The sequence below is a fragment of the Malus domestica genome, chromosome 14 (assembly GCF_042453785.1).
Source record: "Malus domestica chromosome 14, GDT2T_hap1".
Classification (NCBI taxonomy): Eukaryota; Viridiplantae; Streptophyta; class Magnoliopsida; order Rosales; family Rosaceae; genus Malus; species Malus domestica.
In genome coordinates this window covers 10,291,250-10,310,138 of record NC_091674.1, presented here as the reverse complement: position 1 = coordinate 10,310,138, position 18,889 = coordinate 10,291,250, and the positions used below count along the sequence as shown (strand labels likewise).

The window sequence follows — 18,889 nt, the reverse complement described above, 5'->3', positions numbered from 1 at the left end:
GTATTTAATACATATATTATTTTGACGGTCATATGGTAATTGTATTTTTTTTTCTTCATGCAAGGGCACAACATTTTTCTACCACTGTGGTAAAAGGTCACTTGCAGATGGTTAGTTGGTTATCGTATTTAATACATATATTCTCATAAATTATATCTGGTTAGTTGGTTATTGTATTTAATACATATATTCTCATAAATTATATCTGGTTAGTTAGTTATTATATTAAATATATGTAAGTATTTTAGTCAATTTTCAAAATTAAAACTTTGGGAAAAAAAATCAAGTAATATTGTAGTATGATTATCCAAATCGACAACTCAACAACTATTGTCACCACCGTCACCATCATTAGAATAACTACCACCTCCCACCACTATAATCTCCACCCTTCTCTGGCCACCACCCTTTACCATCTTAAAATTTATATTATGAAATATTAGTATCAAACATGACTACAATACCTTTTTTTTTTTAACAACATTATATACACTAAGGGTGGAGGAGTGAGTTTAGCCTCACAATAGGAGAGTTATAATAATTTGCTTCAAATTCGCCATTGGCGAGAATTGAACCTATAACAACCCAAAATTTATTCAAAAGCGATCTCAATGATAGGCCAAAAATTAAATTCATGGTTAATCAGTGCCCTATTAACCTCAATAAATTTAATTCGGTCGCTTTATGGCTGCATCTAACCTTCTAATTACACTGCCTACGTACCCTCAAACGCGATTAAGTCATTCGTAGTTCGCCGTCAAATTTAAACCGTTTAATAAAAATATTCAAGAGGCCGATAAAATGAAACTACATCTACATGATCAAATCACATCAAAAGAAAATCAAAATCTCACTCAGAATATCAAAATTAACTTAAAAAGACAAAATCGGCCATCTGGCCACGTGTCGCCGCACGCAGCGGTTTCTGGTGAACTGAAACCACGAATTCCGACAAACTCCAAAATCCAAAATTCACCAAATTTTACAGATATGTAGAGCTCAATGAGGGAAACATTTTTCATACCTGGGCTGAAGTCCAATTTGGGCGGGAAACATCTGAAATTGGCCTCGATTTGTCGGAAACCCTAAAGTAAGTGTTCTTCAATTCGTCAATTCCTCAACTCCGCCGCCCCCAAACTTGTTTGGGCTTTGTTCCTGGGTTTAAGAGATATCTTGTGGTGATGGTCAACGGAATACCCTTCTGAAACGGCCGATCGCCCCCGTGCACCCACGAAGCCCATCGGTGCAAACTTCACAAAACCAAGGTCAAATCCTGTCAGTTTTTTGGTGGCTCCAACTTGCTGGAAAACCAATGGAAATGACGGCAAGAGAAGTCGCCAGTAAACAGGTCAAGATCGATTCAAGGGGGATCCAGGTTTTCTTGTTTTCTCCCTCCCTCATGTTTCTCCTTTCATCCTTTCTGATTGGGCAATCTTCTCTCTCATTTCCCTCATTTCCTCTCTTCTCATTCCATCCTAGCCACACACATGGCACCCAAACCACTGCTCCAGCAAACTAGAACCTTCCAAATTAATGGTCAAATGACCATTTTGTGCTTACCTTTGCTCGTTTATATCTCATTCGTTATAACTCCGTTTCGCGAACGGTTTTTGCCTATACGCTCATGTGATCAAGCTCTATCCAAATATGCCATGAAATACAATGAAGCATATAAGGATAAAATACGTCCTCGTATAATTTCGGTTTAGCCAACTAGGGCATTTTTGTCTTTTCCACATATCAAAAAATTATTTGCCGTAAATATAAATGTGTCGTAGCTATGAATAAGACAACGAAATAATTAATTTAATAATAAAATCCAAGAACGGGATTTTCCCCCATTTGAATTTCATAATTAAATCACATATTTAAAAACAATCAAGGTATTACATTCGACCCCCATTAAAATAAATATCGTCCTCGAGATTTCAACCACTGAATAATGAAAAGGGATTAAGAAACCATCCCACCATTTCATTTATATTGAACAAAATCATAACCTCAATTTATGATTTTGTTCATGCTCGAAAATAAATCATCATGGTATTCACACGTATTAAAAATTTCCAGCCACAATTATTGGAATTTCCAGCTACAACTATTGGAAATACCAATAAATCAGAGTTTCTAGTCACAAACATCATTTGCAAAACCAAACATCATAAAATTTCAGCCATATTCCCCATTGGAAAAACAAATTTCATAATTTTTAGCCATAATCAACATTGGCAAATCAAATATCAAAGATTAATAAACATCATTGGCTATACCACTTACCATCATTGGCTATACACAGTCGTTACCATGATTCTTTCTCAGAACTCGTGTAAAAATAATCTAACTTGATGACCGGTCCCGCGGCCGATTACCCTCACTTCAATCTCACAACAACACGAAGTAGGGTAACAAGAATGTCCATTTACCTCCTACACCACAGATCCAAGTACCCTCCCTAAGGACTATGGGTACATGTCTGTCCGTGTAAGCCTACAATGGTTTAAGGCATCGAAACCCAAGGTAGCGCACATTGCCCCTCACTCCTACTACCTCTCAATCTAGAAGTGTCCATTTCCCCAGCTATGCCACATAGACTATCCCCCAGGAGTAGCACGTTCATATAACACCCTCTGAAGGTTTAGGGGATCGAAACCCTGGGGAACCACACAATCCCTTTCATTTTCAGGTCATCAAAATCATCCATGGAACCTGCACTCACAACCACACATGTGAGTGATTCCTAATATATATTCATTTCACATAAATGCCTCATTATTCATAGAACTTATGAAATCATGCAATGTCACTACAATCATATTTCACACCATCAAGAACTTAAGAATATATTTGCATTCACTCTCCTGCAAGTGAGAGATTCACAATATATATGCATTTCACATAAATGCCATTTTATTCATAGGAATTATGAAATAATGCAATCTCAATACTAATCATAAGTCACACCAACAAGAACTCAAGAATATTACATATTGCAAAGCAGGATCATTCACTCTAATACTATTTTTGTAACAACCCAAAATTTATTCGAAAGCAATTCTCAGTGATAGGCCAAAAATAAAGTCATTGTTAATCAATACTTTATTAACCACAATAAATTATATTCTGTCATTTTATGGTTGCATGTAACCTTCTGGTTAGACTGCCTACGTACTCTCAAATGAGATCAAGCTATTTGTAGTTTGCCGTCAAATTTAAACCGTTTACTAAAAATATTCAAGAGGCTGGTAAAATGAAACTACATCCACACGATTCAATCACATCAAACGAAAATCAAAATCTCACTCAGAATATCGAAATTAGCTTAAAAAGATAAAATTGGCCATCTAGCTACAACAGCGATTTCCAACGAACGGAAACCACGACTTCTAACCAACTCCAAAATTCACCAAATTTTACAATCATGTAGAGCTCAATGATGGAAACATTTTTTATACTTGGGCCGAAGTCCAATTCGGCCGGAAAACACCTGAAATTGGCCTCGATTCATCGGAAACCCTAAAATGGGTGTTTTTCAATTTGTTGAATCTACAGCTCTACCACCCCCAAACTTGTTTGAGCTTTGTTCCTAGGTTCAAAAGATGTCTAATGGTAGTGATGGTCGATGGATACCCTTCAGAAATGGTCGATTGCTGCCATGCACTCACGAAGCCCATCGGTGTATACTTCACGAAACCGAGGTTAAATCCCGTCGGTTTTTGGGTGGAAATGGAAGAGGGAAGGTCGATGAGTCTGGTGGTGGTGATGGGTGGCTCCAACTCGTCGGAAAACCAACTGAAACGGCGACAGGAGAAGTCACCAGTAACCGGGTCGAGATTGAGTCAAGGGGGATTCGGTTTTCTGGTTCTCTTCCTCCCTCCTTTCTCTCATTTCCTCATTTCTGATTGGGCAACCCCCTCTCTCATTTCCCTCATTTCCTCTCTTATCATTCCATCTTAGACACACATGTGGCACCCAAACCACTGCTCCAGCAAACTGGAACCTTCCAGATTAATGGTCAATTGACCATTTTGTTACCTTTGCTCATTTATATCTTCTTCGTTATAATTCCATTTCGCGAACTGTTTTCGCCTACACGCTCGTGGGATCGAGCTTTATCCGAATATGCCAAGAAATACAATGAAGCATATAAGGATAAAATACGTCCTCGTATAATTTCGGTTTAGCCAACTAGAGCATTTTTGTCTTTTCCACATATCGAAAAATTATTCGCTGTAAATATAAATGTGTCGTAACTACGAATACGACAATGAAATACTTAATTTAATAATAACATCCAGGAATGAGATTTCACATTTTTGCCCCATTTGAATTTCATAATTAAATAACATATTTAAAAATAATCAGGGTATTACAGAACTTAAGACCTCTCACTTACAAATGAAAAGAAATACCACAATTACAATATTTATAAGTTATAATGCTATTATAAAAAAGTAGAATATGACAATATATAGAATTAAATTAGATCAGACCAACTTTTGTTTATATCCAAATTTGTTTTGTATTTCCTTATTACATTAAATTTTAATTGATATAAATAAAACATTGGAGCCACTTAGTACTATGGTCTAGTGGTATTCCTCTTCACTTGTAAGACCCACTCCAACCCTGGGCTAAAACCTATAATTCCCTTCCCTCCCCCCTCCTAAAAACCCAACCCATGGCCTAAAACTAACCTAAAACCTAATACTCATCCTGGGGCCAAATATCGGCCCAAGTTTAGGCCACAAATTGGAGTGGACCCCAGCCAGTGCAAGTGCACCACGGGCTGTGAAGCCCAGATGCCAACCCGAATTGCCCCACACGCAGACGGGCCAAAGACTTAGCCGAGGCGGACCCCACCCACGTGGGCGTGTCCCTCGGTTGTCAGTAGCTGTCTATAGTCGTTGGGCTACCTTTTTCAATCCAACGGTTGGGTTTAAAAGGGTCGTTGGTTAAGCCAACGGTCCACATTCAAATTATTTTTTTTAGTTTTATATTTATATATTTATTGAATTCAATGACTTAGATCGAATATAATCAAATCTAACGGTAAAAAAAAAAAAAAAAAAAAAAAACGTGCACTTTGTGGAAGGGAAGCTTAGAGAGAGTCACAGTTGACATGCCTAGTGGAAGAAGCTTCTCAGAAATTGTGAGTTTCTTTGTTGATATTTTATTTGTCATGTTACTTATTTGATGCATAGGGTGACAAAGCAATGACAATTTACAAGACAAGAATTACACCAAAAAATCAAGCTTTTAAGTTGCATCATACTTGGAATGTCCTCAAGGATTATTTGAGGTGGGGAACCGATGCGGACCAACAATGGGGAAGATTATTTCATAGTGAAGCCCCGCCGCAAAATGATTTTGATGAAGGTGCAAATGAAGGTGTCAATGAAGGTGTTGAAAAAATGACCCCAACTTCTTCTTTTGCAAGGCCCCGGGAAGAGATAAGTAAAAGGAAGCAAAGAGAAAAGGGAAGTCCCAAGATTGCTACCGGAATTGCAAAATTGAGCGAAACCCATAGTGCTCGCCAAGAAAAAATGGCCTGAATGCATTTGCAAATGAAGGAAGAAGGGGATAGGGAGCAAGAGAGGTTCGAAATAAATTTGATGATGGAGGACCTCAACAAATACACTCCAAAGAGGAAGAAGTAATTATGTGGTAAGCAAAAAGAAATTTTGCAAATGGATGCCAGAAGGAGTATATTTCAACATGATAATTCATCTCAAGGCTATATCCCAAGTCCACCATTAAGTCCATCACCAAATCAAGATGGTGCATATCATTATTAAGTTGATGTAGTTTATGAATTTTTGATTGTATTAAGTTTATGTGATTATGTTGGTTTATTAATTGTCGTTTGTATTAAGTTTATGTACTTTATTAATTGTCGTGTGTATTAATTATTGTTTCTATTAATCTAGATGCCTTCAATAATTATTGTACTTATTATTCCACACTTTGATGTAGAATAGATGCCTTCAATAATTCAACCTCCTTTCAATAATTTATCCAACATACTACACAAAATACTTTGCACAAGAAGACACTTAAATTTATTACTAGAAAATACCAACATAGTACATTTAAAATTATTACATAAATGCTCAACCAACATCAACAACGTTCACCTTCTCGGCGTCATACATGCTCAACCAAATCCTTGCGAAGTGTGGCATGACCTTAAAGAGCTTGAATTCTATTTAAACGGCTCATATACTCACTCAATGTGACCATATCCTGTCGGGTCTCATATGTGGTTTCAGCGAGATATTCAACATCTCTTGCAATAGCTCTCGCATGTGTTGGTTGGTCATCATCCACATCTTCATCTGAATCTTCTTCAATTTCGATGTACTCATCTTCCACAATCATATTGTGCAAAATTATGCACGTCATCATGATTGAATGGAAGTCTTCGGTATGTCAAAGTCGTACAGGCCATCTAACAATGGCCCATCGATCTTGTCCCGAACGCTCTTTCCATATCCTTCATGTAAGGCTCTTGCCTCTGCGAAATATTTTCTTCTTTGAACTATCGGGATGAGAAAAACTTTTGACAAAGGTAGACCAACTAGGATAAATACCATCATTAGGTAGTAATCTAGCTCATACCTATTACCATTTACCTTGTACCGAAATTTTGGTGCCCATCCATTGACAACATCATCGAACAGAGGTGAAGACCAAAGAACGTTGATATCTTTGTTTGATCCAGGAGTGCCGAATAATGCATACCAAATCCATGTGTCGTAAGATGCCACAGCCTTGAGCACGATGATTGGCTTGTTATGACGACCTTTAAATTGGCTAGCCCAAGAGGTAGGACAATTCTTCCACTCCCAATGCATAGAATCGAGACTTCCTATCATACCAGGGAAGCCTCTTTTGTCAGCCTTGCGTACAAGCCTCTTCAAGTCTTCACAATTTGGCTTGCGGAGGTATGTGGCTCCATATATGGCTTGAATTTCCTGATAGAAGTGCTTCAAGTTCTCAATAGCAATACTCTCCGCAAGTTAGCAATACTCGTCAGTTGAGTCTGCAAAGCACCATTAGCTAGCATCCGAAATGCAGAAGTGAGCTTCTAATGAGATGATAGACTTTGTCGGCTGATGGCATCTATCTTTCTTGCAAAGTAGTGGTCATGATTGACAACTGCGTTCAAGATGCTATTAAAAAGCTTCCTCCTCATTCGAAACCGCCTCCGAAAATCATGAGCAGGAAATCTCAGATGTTCGATGAAATAATCTTTCATCATTCGGTCATGACACTCTTCTCTATCACGCTGCACAAATGAACACCCCGTGACAGAACCACGATAGTTAGATTCATCATATTGCTCATATTGCATAAGCAAGTTTGCAAGTTCAGCTTCTGTGTTGATCATTTATGTATCCTCAATGTCAAGGCTTGCTTGGTCTTGTGCCATCTGCATTGCCCAGCTATGCCTTCTTCTATCACCTATTAATGAGATATTGAGGATTTTTAGGAAACAAAAACACTTTGAAAGTTGAAAGATTGGTGAATATAGAGGATGATTGAAAGTTGAAAGATTGTGTGATCAACTGATATTCAACATGTGTTTATATAGAGGAAGATTGATGAAAGTTGAAAGATTGGTGAAAGTTGAAAGTTTGGTGAGTTTCATGTGTTGATTTAGTGATTTTTTAATATTTATCGGAATTTAAGTATTTTTAGATTAAAATGTTCATAAAATTAAATTACAATAGTTTAAATAATTTTTTTTAAAGTTAATTTAAGAAAAAAATTAGCCTAAATTCATTCTTTAATAATCTAGGGCTAAAATTTTAGGCTAGAAGCGTTGGAGCAGAAAAGTTGTTTCTGGGCTAAAACCTAAATTTTTTGGATATTTTTAGGTTTTTGGCCAGGGTTGAAGATGGTTTAAGTGATAGATTTTAGGTTCAATTCTTGTCAAAAATGAATTGGAACCACATTATTATGGCTCGCCCATTGTGAGGCTTAGCCTATCCTCCCCCACCTCTAATAAAGAAAAACTAACTAAAATGGCTTGAAAACTTTAGATTTTAACCAAAAATCATGTTATAAGTTTATTTAATGGTTAGTACAAAACTTAATATCAAATCATCCCACTAAAATTGGCCCAACCAAAATAATCTATCGAGCTTCCAAGTACTCATAACGTCAAGTTTTCTCACCCGTTTATTTAGTTCGTTTCCTTCATATGCAGAGAGAAAGTCTATAAACTCATATTAATTTTTGGGGTAAATTACATTTTACCCCCTCAGGTTTAGGGTCAATTTCAATTCCTTACAACATCTTTAAAACATTTCAATTTCATACATTTACTTTCATTTTATTTCAATTTCATACATTCGTTAGAAAATCTGTTAAGTAAACAATTAAGTAATGACGTGGCAAATATGAGATCCATATTTGTGCTGACATGGCTGTGAAATTTGTGCCATGTGGTAAAATAATAATTTTTATGCATTTGAAATATTATAATAATTTACCCTTAAAAAATAATTAATTTGACCTACTTCCTGGCTGCAGCCGTACAATTTCTAGTGAATTCCACCACTGTCGAGCTCCCCAAGTTCCGAGAAGCACTTTCATTCCTCAACGAACAAGGTTGCCCTTGAACCGCATGGTCCTCGTTGGACCAGAACTCCCACTATGACACCTGCATCATCCACATTGCCATGACATTGGACACCACTTACCTCCGCGACTCTGTTGTCGGTGTTTTCTCTATCCTCTGTCACGCTACCTGCCTCGAAAGCATAGTCTTCCACTTCATCGCCACCTCTCACCGCAGTCGCCGGTCCTCCGACCTCCACCACGTCATCACCTCCACCTTCCCTTGACTTACCTTCCACCTCTACCACTTCGACTCCAACCTCGTTCAGGACAAGATCTCATACTTCGTCTGCCACGCTCTTGATCAGCCCTTGAACTATGCGTGCATCTACCTCGGGGATCTCCTCCCATTGGGCATTTGCCGCATCATCTACTTCGACTCCGACCTTATTGTCGGCGACAACATGGCAAGGCTATGGCGAATCGACCTCGGGCGGCGCGTGTTGGGGGCGCTGGAGTACTAGTGCACACATGGCATTCGTAGTACTGGTGCCTTGAAGCAAAAGGTGGGTCGGAGGTGAAGAGGGATGAGTGGGTTTGGGGAGAGAGAAGAGATGGGAGGTGAAGAGAGAGGAGAGGGAGAAGTGGGTTGGGGAAGATGAGTTTTAGGTTTTTTTTTTTTTAAGGGTAAATTATTATAATATTTTAAATGCATAAAAAATATTATTTTTGCCACGTGGCACAAATTTGACAGCCATGTCAGCACAAATGTGGATCCCATATTTGTCACGTCATCACTTAACGGTTTACTTAACAGATTTTCTAACGGATGTATGAAATTGAAATAAAATGAAAGTAAATGTATGAAATTAAAATAAAATGAAAGTAAATGTATGAAATTAAAATAAAATGAAAGTAAATGTATGAAATTGAAATGTTTTAAAGATGTTATAAGGAATTGAAATTGACCCTAAACCTGAGGGGGTAAAATGTAATTTAGCCTAATTTCTGTAATTTTCTCATTACATCTGCCATCATCCGATCTTCTTCTCCGTCAAACTCTAAAAAAGGTGATGGAAATCCTAATGGATGTGATAAATAGGTGCATATCTAGGCTTGGAAAGAAGCAGAGATGTCGTATGACTTTCCGAATCTACCTTTCGTCGAAGAAATCTAGCGAGTTGGATCATCGCTGTCGTACCTGAGGTGCAAGCAGTACAATCATTACCAAATACATCCTTCATCATCTGTTTATGTTCGTCCCCTTGGATCATCGCTAGCATACTTCACGGTGTCCTATGCTGTCTAGATATGGTTTCTATTAGGCCGTGACAAAGCCAATATCGGCTGCCGAGTCGTCAGAAGTTGACATTCATAGGACATTAGAGTTGGGCAATTAGTTTCAGAACATGACTTGATAACTTTTGAGAGAAATTATGAGGGGAATTAGTTTCTAATTGTTGTTTTTGGGTTTAATTTTTATTTTATTACAATTTAATTTTGCAAATTGAAATTTTTGTTGGTGGGCTTTATGAGAGCAAATAAGTTGCCAAGAGAGATGAGGTTCTTTGGTGCATCGAACAGGTGATTGTGTGTTAATGAACACTTAATATAGTTTGTAGTATTTAGACTTGTTGAGTCACTAAGAGAGAGTGATTAGGAAGTTCAAATTATGTGGACTTTATTTGCAGTTCAACATGGGCTAGCTGCAATTGGTCCAAATTGATTGCCCATCGTTTTCCTTTAGGCTTTCACATCTCCAAATGCAAATGGCTCAAAATAATTTCAACTTAAACAAGTATGTTTATTCTGTCATCCAAATGCAGCCTTCGTCCCTATTAACTTTTTTATGCACACATCCAAATGGAGAAGACCCCAAATTTTCTAATTGTAGATTTATCCAGATTCAGTCTTCTTTTGTTTGTCCTAGTTGTAGGTTTTATTGATTTTAGTATTACCAAACTTGTGTCTCTCTCTCCCTCTCTCGCTTTTTCCACCCTGTTTTTCGTTTTCAATTCAAATTCCACCATTTCTCGAATCAGTTGAATCAATTAAATCTGATAAGCATGGGCGAGCGTCTCAGTATCGAGCCTCTAGAGCTCAGTTTCTATTGTCAATATAACACGCTCTCTTTCTCGTTCGATTAGTTTCTTGTTTAAGAGATTTGCATATGCGATTTCGGTTCTTATTACAATTTATGGTTTTGTTTTCGTTATTGAATTTCTCCAGTCGAATTAATGATGAAGGTAGAGATGGCGGCGACCGGGAATCTGAAGCTGCTTTGTTTAGAGGGCAAGTGATCAAAGAGTAGGTCGAGACTCGAGAGCTTGAACAAACGATCAAATATGTTTCTTCATGCTTTTTGCTTTTCAGTTTGTTAAGTGCTTCATTATCTGGCACCTCCTCTTTAACATGAGGGATGATTTTTTTATTATCTAATTATCTCTTAAAATTTATTTTAATTATTTTGCTAGTACATATAAATCTTAAATAGTTTATTAAAATCATCCAATTTCCTTATGGCTTGACCTCTTTGGCCCTGTTTGGCACACCGTATAGAGCATCGGATAGTACTAATAATACGGTGTACGGTGTTTGGTGCCGTTTGGATTAAATAGGCACCGGATTAAATAATCCAGGCCCACTTTTTTATCCGGCGCTTACCCGACTGCTTATACCGTCCAAATTCACGGTATAATTTAGTCGGCCTCGCTCTCCTTCCTCTCCACTCGCTTTCCGCTCGAACTCGACCCCCTCTCTCTTGCCCTCTCTCTCGCCTTCTCGAACTCGACCAACTCTGCCATTTTCAGCTCTGTCGTACCGAAGTGGCAGATTTTGGCGCCGAGCACGAGGCGGTCCTACTCGGAGACGATGATGCTGGAGCCCTTGATGTGGTTGTGGACAAATGTAGAGTTGAGGCCGGAGCAGTGGTAGATGTAATCGAGGCCGTGGGCGAGGTCGGTAGCGATCTGTATCCGGGAGAGCCATGACGACAGGACGGTGTAGCTCGGGTTCTTCGGGTTGCGGGACTTGCGCTGGAAGACGACGGTATCTTCGGAGTGGATGGAGCAGTGCCAGGAGGAGGAGGAGAGGCGGTGATGGGGGAGGAAGTTAGAGGTCGCGGAGCGGATATCAGAGAGGTCGTAGATTTGGGGGTTTTGAGGGAGGGATGATTTAAAGGATTTGAGGGAGGCGACAGAGGAGGAGGTGGAGGATTTTGAGAAGTTGTAGCTGGAGTTGTCGATGGTGGTGCTGAAAATGGCGAAGCAGACGAAGAAGAAGAATGGAAAGAAGGAAGGATTTGGGGGTTGCGGCGGAGAGATCTGGGAAAATAGATGAATTCTGTTTTTTTTTTTTTAAATTTTATTTTAAGTTTGATTCTCCTATCCGATATAATACCAAACACAATATAAATAATACGATCAATAGTCCGATACTGCACCAAACACCCGACTAATTTAGTCAGTATTATCCGGTGACTATTTATCCTATCCGACAGAAATAGTCAGTACAGTCTGACCTGCCAAACGAGGCCTTTGTGTCTTTTAAAGTCCTTTCATATTAATTGTTGATAAAAAAATGTGTACTTCTGCAGAAAGCAATGCTATTCCAGCAGTCATCACAGCAGAATAATGTCAGGATGGGTAGTCTAGTTTAATTTGCAAGATTGCGTTTGGGATTTGGGATTTGCATTTGGAAGTGATTAATTTTTAGTACTTGGATGATAGCTGAGAAACATCAATTGGAAAAATATTTGTTGGAGTTTGCTTGGTGAGTATTTGGATAATAGGTTTATCCGTTTCCAGTATTTGGTGAAGATGGGACACAATGTCTAGGTCTATTCATAGAACAAAAAAAAAAATTAACCCACTTTAATTCCGAAACTGAACCAAGATAACCCACATTTTTCTAGAATTACAATAAAATTACAACTATTGCTAAAACTGAATTAAAATAACCTACACTATTTCTGAATTTGAACCTAAATAACCCACACTATTTCTGGAACTACAACAAAATAACTAACACTATTTCTGAAACTGAACCATCGTATCCCATACCATTTTTGGAACTACAACAAAACTACAATTATTTCTAAAACCAAAACAAAATAACCACACTATTTCTGAAACTAAACCAAAATAACTGACACTATTGCTGGAACTACAGCAAAATAATTCACACTATTTCTGAAACTGAACCAAAATAACTTATACTATTTCTGGAACTACAACTAAGTTACAATTATTTCTAAAACTAAACCAAAAACACCCACACTTTTTATGAAACAGAACCAAAATAACGCACAATATTTCTGAATTTGAACCTAAATAACCCATAATATTTATGGAACTACAGCAAAATAACTAAAAGTATTTCTAAAATTGAATCAAAGTATCACATACCAATCCTGGAACTACAACTATTTCTAAAACCGAAACAAAATAACCCATACTATTTCTGAAACAAAACCAAAATAACCAACACTGTTGCTGGAACTATAGCAAAATAATTCACACTATTTCTGAAACTAAACCAAATTAACCTATACTATTTCTGGAACTACAACTAAAATACAATTATTTCTAAAACTAAACCAAGAACACCCACACTTTTTTATGAAACTAAACCAAAATAACCCACAATATTTCTGGAACTACTGCAAAATAATCCACACTATTTCTAAAAACGGAATCAAAAGAACCCACATTATTTCTATAACTATAGCAAAATAACACAAATGATTTCTGAAATTGAACAAAAATTATATATACAATTTTTGAAATTGAATCAAAATAATCCACATTATTTTTGGAAGTGAACAAAATAAATATTTTCTAGAAATACAACAAAATAACCCACACTATTTTTAAAATTGAATCAAGATAACGCAAATTATTTTTGGACAACCGCAAAATCGCACACTATTTATGAAACTAAACCAAAATAGGCCACACAATTTCTGGAAGGGAAAAAACACGCAGTTAACAAACCAGTTTTTGTTTATATTATTTTTTTAGAAAAGTTGTGCAAAAACATACTATTTCTAAAACTGAACTATTTCTTGATCTTAAAAAACCAGTAGTGATCAAGTGCAGTAAAAACAAAAGCCATTATTTTTTAATTTTTTTATAGAAACATTACTAAGTTTATGGATCACAAACATGCAAACATTAATTTGAAATAAGTAATTAACAAGAAAATGAGATTAGTACCTCTCATCAGCTTATGGATCCTAAATACTTCATCCAATCAAAGGCCAAAATCTTATGTCTAAACAAATATTAACTCAATTCAAATAGTGGGTACAACATATTTACTCCACATGGAACGTAGGTCCCACAAGTAACAAATGATCTTCAATACATTGACTTGAAGTCTGAGACCCACCTTTAGACCCTTGGGTTCTCTATAAAATCCATTCTACCAATCGACCTCCATAATTCAAACACTCACTCCTCCTCCATCCTCAACTCTCACACTGACTGAAAAGCTTAATCGATCAAAATGCATGCAGAGTCCACCTTCTGATGGACTCGTCATCCACCTCTTCAGCTCATTTGACTTCCTTTCTGCACTTAGCCATGGCAGCCTTTGTTGGGCCTAGTTGAGTTTCTGGCAACCGCGCCATGACCGAGGCCGAGGAGGATGAAATTACAACGAAGACAAAGAGGAGCGAGGGTTTGATTCCAACAGCGAAGTCGCTGACATGGCAATCGTCGGAAGATGCGGCCAAGGTCGGTGGAATATAAGGCGCTTCACTCGTATAGGATATCATCTTCATTGTGTTGGCTATAAGGCTATCTCCAACCGAAGGTTCTAGAAGGCCAGATGGCTGGAAATAATCTTAAAACCGTCTCCAATGAGGATTAAGCTAGAGAGCTCGTGGAATCTGAGAGGACCCCAGGAAATTTGAAAGGGCCAAAGGGCTGGCCAGAAAAACCATTAATCATGTAAGTTATAACCGACATGAATGCTTAAAAAGAAATTTGAATCCAACGGCTAGCTGGCGCCAGTTACCGTTGGATTCAATTTATATATATTAGGTTTTTATGGCCTTTTTTTTTTAATTCTTAAAAATTCTATTTTTTTTCCTATAAATACCTAAACCATTCATTCACCATTCCTCACAAAATTTTGACCATTCCTACACCATTTCAGTTCTCATATTTTCTTTCCTCTTTCAAAAATCTATCCTTCAATTTTTTCAATAATTTTCAAATGGCCTCGTCATTTTTAAATTTAAGTTAATGTTGTTTTTAAATTTATGGGGTGTGCTATCCACACACCCATTTTTACTTCTCACACACCCTTGTTGATTTTTGTCCTTTGATCATCTTCAATTCATCCAATCCGACGGCTGAAAATTAAAAGGGTGTGTAAGAAGTAAAAATGGGTGTGTGGATATCACACCCCAAATTTATTTGTAGTTTTTAAATTTTATTTGTAGTTTTTAAATTCAATTTAATGTTGTTTTTAAATTTAATGTTGTTTTTAAATTTAATTCGTCGTTTTTAAATTTTAGTTGTAGTTTTTAAATTTAAGTTGTTGTTGGATTTGAATTTAAGTTGTTGTAGTTTTTAAATTTAAATAATAAATTATGTTTGGCCCCTTGGCCCTCGGTTGAAGACGGTTTTTTGTGACAGAGCTAAAACGAGCCCTATGGCCCTTTGGCCCTCAGTTGGAGACGGATGCAAATATGTCCTTGTACTGTTCATTAAAATATTAATATCTTGGAGGGCCAGAGGGCTAAAACGAGCATTCTGGCCAGCCTTCGGTTGAAGATGGCCTGAGGAACGGCGATTGGGTGAGGCAGAGGAAGCTAGGTTCGATCGGCCACCCAATTTTGGAGCTCCAAGGGTTTCTCCTTCGTTGGACAAGCTCAATTTCATTCCCTTGGGTTAATTTGAAAGTAAGAAACCATTATCATTGAATTTGAATGGTGATTGGAGCACAGGCAAAGGAAAGGGAAGTTTCCTTTAAACAAAAACAAGTTTTGTGGGGACGGTGGAGTCCATTTGATCATTTCATGTTTAATAAGGTAGTAGGATTAATTGACGGAATGGGTCTTCCGTCAAGGGTGGTTGCTGGAAAAAGAAAATTTGGTTTTGCACGTGGGGTATCTTTTTAGTTATGAGGTTTAAGTATTTTTCTTTATTATATTATATTTTGTCCTTTTTCATTAAATATTTAGCCATTTACATTAAATAAAGTTAGTGGATGATTTTTTGTTAAAATAAACTTATTTCTGTTGTAGGCCTAATTAACTGAGTGATCTAAGGAATAGAAAGAGATGGGGCCTGCGACAACAAGAGAGAAAGAGAGAGATTTAATCTTGAGGTGTGTGTTGTATCACCCATTTATGCCTTTATTTATAGTAGTAGGAAGGGTAGAATCCTTACCCTTATAGGATTACATCTCTTAATAGGTAATCAACTTCTAATAGGTAACTACAAGATACTCCTAGATATACTAGGATTTGCACAATCACATTTCTAATCCGATAGGACTGCAGCACTTCCCCTTGAGTGTGTAAATACTTAAACAAAACTTCGCATCAGGTTTTCAGCAGTTGAGGTAGAACAATTGATGAAGTCGTCGGCATAAAGGGTGAATGCGAGTCTCAAACACAAGTAACGTAAGTATGCATTGGTAGTAAAACTCACAAAACGTCGCTATGGTAAAACCCAAGGAATGAGGAAAACCCATAGACTAAGGAGAAAAGTGAGAAGTATGCATAACGTCTAAAATAAACATCAAACATGAGGAAAGTAGTGAACTCAACAGAGTATGATCATCTCATGATGGGTGTCTCGTTAAAACCTCGTTAGGTATCAAAAACCCAGTGGGAAAAATGCTCCTAATCGTAGGAAAAAGAGTACATTAAGATCTAGTGAGTATGCTTCAGGATACTCCCCCTGAGTTAAACATAACTTACAAATAAGACTACAAGAGATTCAATTCAGATAATTTACACATACCGATTACTTGGACGAGTTTATGAAAAGTAGACTTGGGCAGTGACTTTATGAAGAGGTCGGCCAAGTTGTCCTGGGAACAGATTTGCTTGACTTCAATGTTTTAATGCCTTTGTTGCTGGTGAGAGTAAAAGAACTTCGGCGCTATGTGCTTGGTGTTGTTTCCCTTGATGTATCCATTCTGTAACTGCTCGATACATGCTGCATTGGCTTCAAAGATCGTCGTAGGAAGGTGAATGACGGATGAAAGACCACTAGTACTTCGAATATGTTCCATAACTGCTTTTAGCCAAAAGTACTATCGCGAGAAGTTGCCACTAGCATTTACTTAGTAGACCTCCAAGATATAGTGGTGTCTTAAACAGTAAATACATAACCCATTTAAGAAATTGGCCTATGTGGATCAGACAGATAACCAGCATCTGCGTAACCAACGAGGCATGAATCAACCCGAGGACCGAGAGGGGAGCCGGTTCCTCTCGAGGATTCGTGGGTGTAGAACAAGTCCAAATCTGTCGTATCCTTGAGGTAGCGAAAAATATCCTTAACACCATTCCAGTGTTTGCGTGTAGGAGCATTGTTGTATCTAGCCAAAAGATTAACATCAAAAGAGATGTCGGGTCTAGCTCATTGAGCCAAGTACAATAAAGCACCAATTGCTCTTAGATATGGAACTTTAGGCTCCAAAATCTCTTCTTCATCCTCCTTCAAATGGAAGGGATCTTGTTTAGCATTTAGAGTCTGAACGACCATAGGAATACTCGAAGGCATCGCTTTATCCTCATTAAAACAATGCAACGCTTTCTAGTTGTGGTTCAATTGATGTACTAAGATTCCATCCAAACAATGCTCAATCTCTAGGACAAGACAATATCGAGTTTTCCTAAGATCTTTAATCTCAAATTTTGATTTCAAATGCTCAACAATTTTCTCAAGCTATGCTGAAGTTCCGATAAGGTTCATGTCGTCGACATAAACTGCAACGATTGCAAATCTGGAATGTGACTTCTTAATGAACACGTATAGGCATAGTTCGTTGTTCATATAACCCTGACTTTTCAAATATTCACTCAGACGGTTATACCATATCTGCCCGGATTGTTTCAATATGTAGAGTGACCTCTTCAATCTAATTGAGAGAGTGTTTCACAGTCTAGAACTATTTGAACCAGTCAATGGAAGTCCTTCTGGAACTTTCATATACATTTCTGTATCTAGATCCCCATAAAGATATGTGGTTACCACGTCCATAAGTTGCATATTCAATTTTCGGAAACTACCAAACTGATAAGGTAGCGGAACGTTATGACGTCCATTACAGGGGAATACATCTCCTCGTAATCAATCCTAGGGCGTTGAAAAAAGCCTTGTGCTACGAGGCGTTCTTTATATCGCACTATTTCATTATTCTCATTACGCTTCCTCACAAAAACTCACTTGTAGCCCATAGGCTTCACATGTGGTAGAGTAAGAACTACAAGCCCAAACACTTTACGTTTCGTGGGCGAATTGAGTTCAACCTGGATGGCTTGTTTCCAGTTTGACCAGTCCGTTCTATGTCGACATTCATCAACGGAGTGTGGTTTAATGTCATCGCTAAGCATGATATCGGAAGCAACGATATACGCAAATGCATTATAAACTATCATTTTATTTTGATTCCAAACCTCATCCAATACTGCGTGATGGACCGAAATCTCACGATTCTTAGGAGGCCGACATGTTTCATATGAAGCATCACCGTAATCTAGAATAACCTCATGCGTTGGAATGGATAAGTAAGCAATGGTCGAATTCAGACTAGGTTCACTAGTTTGTCAATTTCCTCATTCGGGGTTGTGAATCCTTTGAACCAATAGGCTTGCCACGCTTCAGGGTAGAAGCAGGTGATTAGTTAGCCGCTAATGTACCTTGCTGTGTGGGAGGTGCAGCCACCCTACCCTTGGGGATGGTTCGGCCTTCCATGACAACGTTACAACATACGATATGTACGTCCATCCTTGTAGGTGCGTTTGCAGCGGGTATATGTGATCTCATTACCTTCGCTAGATCAGTAAAAACATCTGGCATGCTTTGAGCAATGCTTTAAAGATCTAGAATTCGTCGCACTTCAGTTTTAGATTGAGGCGTGTGTGGATCTAAATGAGTCATAGTGGGATTAATCCACGACAATTCGCGGTGTTATACAAGAACGTTAATGATCTTATCTCCCCATAACGACGAGAAGACTGTTTCATCAAAGTGACAATCCGCAAAATGTGCTATAAAGAGATCTTCTGTCAAGGGTTCTAAGTAGCATACAATTGATGGTGAATCATAACCGACATAAATTTTCATTTTTCTTT

General features: G+C 37.8%; 1 protein-coding gene across 1 annotated transcript; it reads right to left on the bottom strand.

Annotated features, from left to right (window-relative positions):
- Positions 1-11,423: 11,423 nt before the first annotated feature.
- On the bottom strand, positions 11,424-12,185 carry LOC103415063 (uncharacterized). Its single transcript, XM_008353425.3, has 2 exons — positions 12,153-12,185; positions 11,424-11,888 (listed from the first exon to the last, which is right to left on the bottom strand). The coding sequence occupies exons 1-2, from the start codon at positions 12,183-12,185 to the stop codon at positions 11,424-11,426; spliced, it is 498 nt and encodes a 165-aa protein (XP_008351647.3).
- Between the last annotated feature and the right edge of the window lie 6,704 nt (positions 12,186-18,889).